Source organism: Quercus robur, chromosome 1 (genome assembly GCF_932294415.1).
Source record: "Quercus robur chromosome 1, dhQueRobu3.1, whole genome shotgun sequence".
In the NCBI taxonomy this organism is placed as follows: Eukaryota; Viridiplantae; Streptophyta; class Magnoliopsida; order Fagales; family Fagaceae; genus Quercus; species Quercus robur.
In genome coordinates, this window is record NC_065534.1 from 20,028,797 (window position 1) to 20,038,900 (window position 10,104).

General features: G+C 36.9%; 1 protein-coding gene across 1 annotated transcript; it reads right to left on the reverse strand.

Annotated features, from left to right (window-relative positions):
• Positions 1-950: 950 nt before the first annotated feature.
• LOC126724729 (protein STRICTOSIDINE SYNTHASE-LIKE 3) lies at positions 951-6,746 on the reverse strand. The gene is made up of 4 exons (XM_050429104.1): positions 6,158-6,746; positions 4,909-5,184; positions 2,269-2,436; positions 951-1,569 (listed from the first exon to the last, which is right to left on the reverse strand). Exons 1-4 carry the CDS (start codon positions 6,487-6,489, stop codon positions 1,167-1,169), a joined length of 1,179 nt encoding a protein of 392 aa, XP_050285061.1. The 5' UTR covers positions 6,490-6,746; the 3' UTR covers positions 951-1,166.
• Positions 6,747-10,104: the final 3,358 nt, after the last annotated feature.

A 10,104-nucleotide genomic window follows, 5' to 3' on the forward strand; every position in this document is an offset into this window, starting at 1 on the left:
CAAATTAATAATAGTAAATAAGCAGAAATTAACAAAGAACACAAGAATTTACATAGTTTGGTAAACTGCATACCTTCACGGCGACGACAAAGGAATTTCACTATAAAAATAGGGAGATACAATAGTGCATAAGAATACTTTTAAGAAACCCAAATTTCAATTACACCCTAGAACTCTCTCACAAAAACAATAAAAATAGAAGCTGACTGTCTCTTTTTTCTGTATTTTTCTCTTATACGGCTATACCTAACAGGTTATTGGAATTCTCTACACACACGGCTGCACTTAATACAATATATATATTGATATGTTAAAGTCGGCTAGTGAGGTTTCCTATTACTGCTTGTATTTGGTTTAGATGACCGAATTGGGCTTGGCAATTCAAGCCATACGGGCCCAACATCAACAGAAACCGACCTCAAGAAAATTGGAAATCAATTCTAGAGTGACTATTTCACTAAAAAGGAGAGATCGAACTTTGGTATCGGAGTGCAGTGTTCTACTTTTTCTTTCTTTCATCCCTTGAGTTAAGGTTACAATCATCTATATCATCATATCTCATGATCTAGAATCATCCATTAGTGAGGTCTAAAAGTTTGTCTTACTAAGTAGATAAGAGCAATTATGCAGTCAAGTTAAGGGAGTTAAGGGAAGAGAGTACCTCCTGATTTCTCCATAGGCCACCATTTTCTAGCATGCCTTTGCTAAAGCATTCTTTGTAATTTATGACATTTAAGTTGGGGAGTGACTTTCTTTCCCTGTTCTTTGCATTTGCATTTCAAGGAATTGTGATTGCCAAATGAGAAAGGCAACAAAGCAACTTTGGCATTCACAGAAAATGCCTTTTAAGGATTTATGCATGTCTCAAAAATCATTATTAATATATTTTACTTTTAACTGTAGCATTAGAAGAAAGCAAAATGAACAAATTTTGACACAAGTCAAAGTCAGTCCGTGAAAACAAAATACTTGATACATATCGAAACATGGAATACGATCGTAAAATCATCATATTCTAGCCCTGGGACTGAAAACATTTCGGATTCTTAAATGTGGAAAATTAAGGGAAAAAACATTTTTTAGTGGGGGAAGTGTTCCATAGGAGCTACCCCCAGCATGAGCAATGAAAGCCCTTTATCAGGATTACAGATTTTTTTTTTTTTGCTTCAATTCAAGTTGTAAACTGCAATGAAAGGCATCAAAACACTGCCCATCCACAGTTTCCCATCCTTCTCTTCCACTTCACTTATTGCCTTAACTACCTTCCCCTGACTGTCCTCCAATATCTGTAAAAGCTTACCCTCTGGACTGTACTTGACAACAACCCCATGGGGTTTGCCCCCAATGTGAAGCAGGAACTGAATTTTTGCAGGAACTGGGAGCTTGAGTAAAAATTTCCTAACTTGTGGGTATAATGCGCAAAGATAAGTATATAGATTTCGTCGACAGTGGACTGCCACCCAAAACTCGCCCTTTTCATTTGTCCTGACATTGTCAGGAAATCCAGGTAGGATTGCTAATACCTCTGAAGTCCCAGCTTTCTCGCCTTTCAACCAATACTTGCGTAACCTACATAATCAAGATGATATCAGACTTCACTAATGACTAAAAGATTACTGCAAAAATTATTTCTGATAACAATGGCTTCAATGACCCAAAAATATTCCCAGGAAACCTACTTGGGATATATGCATGCGGACTATATCAATTGATGATCATAACATACCAGATTACTTTAAAATTGTTCAGCTGTACCAATTTGATATAAAGGTATTCTTTACACTGTTGAACAAAACATATGGACAAAAATACAGATGAGTTATATGTTTCTCATAGATCTTCTGACTAAAGGAAAAATGTCAAGGTAAGAGTACAGTACTTTGGAAAATATTTTCTGAGAAACATCTATCTAGCAACTTCAGAGTTAAAACTTCTTGTAGAACTCTGCCAAAAGCAAGCAATATTTGCTCTCCCCAAGTCACATATAGTGATGTCAACTGATCTGTATCTCTCTCTCTCTCATGAAAAGTATACCCAAGTTGTCTCATGATGACCAAAGTAGTCTCATGATGAGAAGTATTCCAAAGTAGTCCCAATTCAACTCCAATAATCGCATAATAAATTAAATTTGTGACTACTGACTACCAATTTAAAAGGCAAACAATGCAATGAATAACAATTGAGCAAAATGAGGGTCCATGTCATGTGACTCTAGACATAGACATTGCCTATATATAAGTGGCATACATTCACAGGGAGGGTCCTCACCTGCCAATAGCTCCTTCACAAAAGACAAAGAAGGAACCATCTTTGCTTAAAGACACACCATTTGGAAATTGGATATTCCTAACAAGGACAGTGGTTTCTTTAGTAGTTGGACTGTATTTCAGTACCCTCCCAGTATCCTCTGCAGAAAAAACCAGCTGCATGAAGTTCCTGCATGAAATAACTGTGTTAACACTGATGCATAGTGGTTCTCACGCTGTTAAAAAGAAAAGGCCGAATGATCATTAAGAAACTAGCAGAAAAAACTGGGGAGTCTACCGAACACAAAGAGAGCTGGAGAAATCTATTAGGGGCCACCCAGACAAGTTGACAGCAGTAGTCTTAAATTACTTCTAAACCAATGACTTGCTGGGTTGCAACCATCTTTGGCATTATACAATTTCAGATTACAGAAATTAACTGACTGACAATTCCAAAAGCATTTGGGAATCATATGAAAACAAGTTGATACAAGAGTTTTATACATACTGGGGAAAGAATTCAAGATTCAAGAACAAATTCAAGCGTTGGGAAAAAATGGAGATGTCACAAATTCAAGATACCAAAATTTTTGGTAGTTAAAATAACATAAGATCAGGAAAATTAAATATTCTCTCAAAATCTGAAATGTTAATGGAACCAAAACAACAACAACAAAGCCATTTTCCCAAAACTATGAGGTCGGTTATGGATCCTCTCGTGTTCTTCTTTGCCATTCTATTCCTTCCAAAATCACACTCTCCTCCGTAATTAACAAGTCATTTTTTAATATTTCTACGTGTTATTTTAGGTCTTTCTCTGCCTCTTTTTGTTCCCTCGTCTTTAATCAAATTACTCTTATTTACAAATGCATTAATCACTCTCTTTAGCATATGACCAAACCATTTCAAGTGATTTGGCTTCATCATTTTATCAATGGGACCTACCCCTATTTTTAATTGAATTTCTTCATTATCTTTCCTTGCATTTTCACATATTCATTTTAAATTTAGATAGACTCATTTTATAAACATATTTAGCATTCAATATCATATAGCATGCCTAGTCTTACAACAGTCTTGTAAAACCTTCCCTTTAATTTAGTAGGTATTCTACAATCACGCATTATTCCTTATGCATTTCTCCTTCAACCATCCTACTCTTATCCTATGATTCACATTCTCTTCAATCTCACCATTCTTATAATTATTAATCTGAGATATTGAAATCACTTACTTTGTGGTATCTCTTGGCCATCAAGTTTTACATCCCCTTCATCTTTGTTTCTCTTGTTACTGAATTTACACCCCATATACTGTCTTAGACTTACTTAACCAAAAGCCTTTAAATTCTAAACCTAAAGGTTTCAAGCTTGGCTTTGACTCCACATTTAGTTTCATCCACTAAAGTATATTGTATGCTAAAACCATACACCATGGAGCTTCATCTTGAATCAATCTAGTAAGTGTATCCATAACTAATGCATAAAAAGAAGAAAGAACATTGTTTTTGTTTTAAGAAATATTTGCCAATAATTTTTATTTTTTTATTGGTAAGTTACAAGTGCACCTAGTGGATCTTAAACCAGCAATCTTACATATCTAATCTTTTTGTGAATAATTTGCAGAAGATGTGATATTACCATGTTTACAATCATTCAAAATGTAAATCTGATAGAGATATTGAGGTTTAATTTGCATATTTAAGAAATTCATATAATTTGGTAAATTTGGATAAAGAAAATTCATTGCCACTTAAAAATTATCCATGCATACCATCATATCAAATATGCAGGTTAAAATGAGCAAAGTGGATGGTGAGAGTCATTATACAAGAAAAACCCTACATGGAACATGGGTTTTTATTCATTTCTCAATTGTTAATAGACACTCAGTGGGACCTGATATGACAAGTTAAATACAACATTTTCAATTATCACAAATTTTGAATAAACGTGTACAAATGCAAGATCTAAAATTAGAAAAACCAAATTATATCACTTCCTGACAGGTCACTGCACCATCCGTCATTACTAGTTTAACAGAAAGAAGATACTCACAATCACTCTTTCAAATCAGTTGAATATCTGAAGGGTCATTGCAGGGGAAGTATCAACTCTCTCAAATTATCATCAATACTTTTTTGATAAATTGATAGTTCGGGAAAGAATGATTTGAACCCTAGATGTCTACATTGGAAATACTAAGAGGTGTGAGTTCAACTACAAGGCTCTTAGCCTAAACTTATCATCCATACAGATCTATGAAGTTAAAAACCATATACCCTGGTATGCTGGTCATTGCTATGAAGAAATATTAGTCCTTTTTCTAACTGCATTAGTTTTATGCACAGAAGTGTCATTTTAATGCCTTTCAGAAAAAGACGATGTCCCACTGCAATAGAAGAAAGGGAAACTACATTCTTCTTTATGCCCTAAAGGACAATAAGCATTCTAATGCTTCTCATTACAAATTAAGGTTGTGCATTCTATTGTGCACTGTATAGGGGAAGCGGCATTTCAGCAGTGAGTGGGACACTACAACAAAATAAGGGGGTCTCTTTGACATTCTCGAATCAGGTATAACTAACTAACATCCAAAGAAGTAACAACTTCAAAAAAATGCATTGTCACCTTCTCAGAAGGAATAGCATTAAAGGGCCTACCTCCTCTGATACTTGGTGCTACTATCTGTAAAATAAATATTCCCTTCTTCATCAATGTCTAGATCATTGGTGAACCCCAATGGAACCCCTTCTGCCTCAGTTGTTAGTGATGTTGCCAAACCACCTTCTGGTCCCACCTTCAGTAGCCCAAAATATGCATCTGCAATGTATAAATCGCCTGTTTTCTTGTCAAATCGGAGCCCCAAAGGCCTGCCACATATGTGCTCATTCTTCAAGTAACTCAAAGGCGATGGTTTTGGGTCACACAGTTCTGACCTGAATCCCAAATAATAGATGGAATACAGATTATCATTCCCAAAGGCATTATTGCAAAGATAAATAACCAAAAGGCAAAAACACAACTGGGAATTTATTTTTTAACAAAGTAGCAAAACACAGGAGAATGACTCAGACCAATTCTATTAATCAAGGAAGCTGTTAATTACATGGAGCCATTCATTTTCTGATCCCATGTGACATGTTCTCATAATTTGTTTGCTTATAGGTCTGAACCATATGATGAAGACTACCAAACAGCGAATAAAAAGACAAACTATAACCAACATGATGGAGGATGAAAGAGTATACTGAAGAGTGAAGAATACAAACATGAAGAAAACCAAAAATTTAAATAAGAATCCACCAAGAAATAATCCCTTTACAAAATCCAATCAATGGCATCTTGGAGATTATAATTTATGAGTGTGGAACGTGAACACAACAACACTAATGATAATCAAAACATATGACATGATTCTTACATCTCAATTAATATAATATTTCACATTTCCCTCACAAACATTTTTTTTGGGGTAAATATAAGCGGTTAAAGGGGCAACCAGTGGGGCTTTCCTACCATAGTAACACCATAACAGCTCACGGCACTTACATAAATGTGATTCAAATAAGTTATCCATGTCGCACTTTTTACATGTTTGCTCTTCTATCTATTCCATCTCTATTCCCTTCTTTTTAATATGCAAATTCAGTATTTTCAGGCTAAATGCTCTCTCATGTCAAGAATCAAGCTTTAAACTACTAACTCTTAACCCCAAAAGAAGAAGAAGCAGAAAAGGGTGCAACCAATGTAATTTCACTAAATATACAATATAAAAGCTGATATTATGAGTCGCCATTTTCTTCACATGTGATGTGGGTCCCACAGAACGTACCACCAAGCTCAGAAACTCATAAACCGACAAAAACCCAGAAACCCCATTACACCAAAAAACAAAAACAAAAAACTGACCTATTAGGCGAGGTGTAAGCGAAATCAATCCAGGACTGGCCATTCCAGAAGACGACCCGGCCATCAGCGACACCAGCATAGGGTCCACGGCCAAGAGGGTCAAAGGCTACACTCTCAGGGCCTTGGACTTGGTTGAGAAACTTAATTTCCGAATTCTGAAGCAAATTTTGGGTGTCTTTCTCTGTGGGAACCTGGGACCAAGGTGGCATGTCCACTCTGTACGATTCGAAGTCAGGAAAGTCAGAGATTGCACTGTGCCTCAAAGGGTCTGTGCCACAGTACAAGGCTAAGAGCAAGAAGAAGAGCCCCGCCAAGGCTCCGAACGGTGTCATTGTCGCTGAGACAGAGAAACAGAAGCTGAGAGGAGGTTTGGTCTCTGAGCAACGTGACAACACGGGTACTCCCTGTTAAAGAATGAGTGTTACAGGTTCAAAGCTGAAGGAAAGAAAGGTAGAAAGGGAGAGTCTTTGTGCTTAGGAAAAAAAAAAAAATCATCAGTTAGATGTGTGAAAGAGGAGTAGGTGAAGCATTTGCAGGTAGGGGTGGTAGATAAGGGACGTTGATATCAATGACCTTGTTTTTTAGTAGCATTGTAGCTGGTTCAATATTGGCCAAGTCAAGGGATTGGTTGATGAGTGTATGGAGACATTGGTTAAGGTTGTTGATTTTATTATAATTATTCAATTTTTTTTCCTTATACACGAGTTAGTTAAAGAATAAGTAACAAGACTCATTAAAATTCTCAAAAAAAAAAAAAAAAAAAAAAATTTATATATCTATAGCATGCCCAAATAAAAAATGATAAAGAAAAAATGTGTAACATGAGGGTAAATTACCCTAATCCCTCTTGAGATTTTACAAAATGACACTCATAAATATTTCATGAAATAACACTTCGTGTGAGTTTTTGTATATAAATACAATAGTTAAGTTTTCATCAATAATATTCAAAAAAAAGTTTTTTTTTTTTTTAAAAGATTCATAATAATTTATACATATGGGTTGAAATGTCATGCATCCACAAACGGATAAACCTCAAAAGAGGAGAGTTTTATTTCATTCATAGTTTGGTTTTTTTTTTTTTTTTTAATGGAATATTGTGTTAGTTTAATTAAAAATCGTGTATAGGGTTAGGTACATATTAACTGCGGCATGTGGTGATTTGCGATTACTAACAATACCAACTTCATGTTACCAAGTTGCAAATAACAATCTGAATTGAGGCAATCTTTTTGAATTTGCCCTACCTTACAACCTTACTTCTCATTATAATTGTCATTGTAGCACATCTGTGACTTAGTCCATGGTCATGCAAACTTGACGTTATCCCCGTGTTCCTCTAATATATCACTGGCAGTCCTTCATCAGTGCAGCATGCACCTTTTTGTTTGTTTTGGAGCTGTAAGGGCGCCATTTTGGTTCCTAAGCCCAAAAGGTAGAAGGATTCGGGCCCAAAGAGCCCAACAAAATGAATTTGTAGAGAGAGGGCTTAAAAGCTAGGTTTCAATGGATCAAGCAACACACACAGTGGATTATAGATAATGAGAAAGTAAAGAAAGACAAGCTCTATGCAAAGAAAGAGTGGTTCTTGAATATAGTTCTTTTAGACTTTGATACAATTTCAGTTCTTGTTGCTATAGTGTTTTCTCTATAGATTTTCTGATCCCCTCTCCCTAGAGGGTCTCTTACATTATATAACTCCCTTTAGATGATCTTGGCCCTCCATTTGTTAGTCGTCCAGGCCACTACTTGAGTACTTGTCCCATTAGACACCTTCCCAAACACCTTGTGAGTTACGGCAGCCAATGCAGCACTGTTCAGGGGTCTTTTCCACATAAATGCAGCCAAGAGGTTTTGTGGGATGCATTAAATGTGGTGGCAGCCACCATCCTTTTAGTCATGTCAAGGCTAACCCCTTCTCCGAAACTCTTTCTCTACAGTATGACCTCCTTTTGTAACGTGCCACTGCATGGCCTTACTGTCCGAGGGTGTGACCTCCTCAGCACGATAATGGCCCCCTTGGCCATGGATATGATACGTGGCGTAATTACCTTATTTAAATTCCTATACCCCACAATAGCCTCTCAAAACTCCGATTTTTTCCTCTTATCAGAAGAGAAAAGTGGGGTTTTGACCTTAGATAATTAATTCCACACGTTTCTTTGACTTCCACACATGAGAACGTCACTTCGCGTGCCCTGCAACCGTTTTGGTGCTTCAGAGTCCACAACGTCTCATTAAATGCTGGCATTTCTTCTCAAATTTTGGGCGGGATAACTCCCACCCAAGTCCGCCTCCTATATAAGGCGTCTGGGGGATTCATTTCTCTCACTTTCCAAATCTTCGAACTCTCAAGACTTCCTAAATCTCCAAAATTTCAAGACTTCCTAAATCCTCAAACTTTCGAGAAGCTCCTGAAGTGACCCTTGTCCTTATTTTCGTAAGATTTTTTGTTCTTAGGCTATTTTCTCCTCGGCCTTTTACTTTTTACTTCTTCTTCACAAATATTTCCTTCACTTCTCTTTAGTCTGCTCTAATGGGTAGGTTTGCTCATTTAGTTGATACCCCCGCGAGTATGGAGGGGTTTAGGGCCTTGTATTAGATCTCCTAGGGCGTTTCCCTACGGTACTGCCCTTTAGGCGAATGGATTGACCTTAAAAGGGAGGGGGAAGTGGTTATTCCCATGATTGTCTTTATAGAAGGGGGGATGAGCCTACCCATGGGGAGGGTGACTAAGGACTACTTGATAGCTTATAGGATTTGCCCTCACTAGTGTGCGCCCAACCTATTAGAGTCTTGGGTAGTGTAGATGCTCTCAACGAGCAAATGGGGTTAGGCCTCACCTGGCGAAGTGTAAGCGAAATCAATCCAAGACTGGCCATTCCAGAAGACGACCCGGCCATCAGTGACACCAGCATAGGGTCCAGCGCCAAGAGGGTCAAAGGCTACACTCTCAGGGCCTTGGACTTGGTTGAGAAACTTAATTTCCGAATTCTGAAGCAAATTCTGGGTGTCTTTTTCTATGGGAACTTGGGACCAAGGTGGCATGTCCACTCTGTACGATTCAAAGTCAGGGAAGTCAGAGATGGCACTGTGCCTCAAAGGGCTTGTGCCACAATACAAGGCTAAGAGCAAGAAGAAGAGCCTCGCCAAGGCTCCGAACGGTGACATTGTCGCTGACACAGAGAAACAGAAGCTGAGAGGAGGTTTGGTCTCTGAGCAACGTGACAACACGTGCACTCCCTGTTAAAGAGTGAGTGTTACAGGTTCAAAGTTGAAAGAAAGGAAGGTAGAGAGGGAGAGTCTTTGTGCTTAGGGAAAAAAAATCAACAGTTAGATGTGTGAAAGAGGAGTAGGTGAAGCATTTGCAGGTAGGGGTGGTAGATAAGGGACGTTGATATCAATGACCTTGTTTTTTAGTAGCAATGTAGCTGGTTCAATATTGGCCAAGTCAAGGGATTGGTTGATGAGTGTATGGAGACATTGGTTAAGGTTGTTGATTTTAATATAATTATTCAATTTTTTTTTCTTATACACGAGTTAGTTAAAGAATAAGTAACAAGACTCATTAAAATTCTCAAAAAAAAATATATATATATATCTATAGCATGCCCAAATAAAAAATGATAAAGAAAAAATGTGTGCCATGAGGGTAAATTATCCTAATCTCTCTTGAGATTTTACAAAATGACACTCATACATATTTCATGAAATAACACTTCGTGTGAGTTTTTGTATATAAATACAATAGTTAAGTTTTCATCAATAATATTCAATTTTTTTTTTAAAAGATTCATAATAATTTATACATATGGGTTGAAATGTCATGCATCCACAAATGGATAAACCTCAAAAGAGGAGAGTTTTATTTCATTCATAGTTTGGTTTTTTTTTTTTTTTTAATGGAATATTGTGTTAGTTTAATTAAAAATTGTGTATAGGGTTAG

Excerpts from the sequence above, each read along its gene's own strand:
- LOC126724729 (XM_050429104.1), bottom strand. The coding sequence starts at position 6,489 with ATGACACCGTTCGGAGCCTTGGCGGGGCTCTTCTTCTTGCTCTTAGCC. Across the intron at positions 5,185-6,157 it reads GCTTACACCTCGCCTAATAG|GTCAGAACTGTGTGACCCAA; the intron begins GTCAGTTTTTTG and ends TTTGGGATTCAG. Across the intron at positions 1,570-2,268 it reads TGTGAAGGAGCTATTGGCAG|GTTACGCAAGTATTGGTTGA; the intron begins GTGAGGACCCTC and ends TTGATTATGTAG.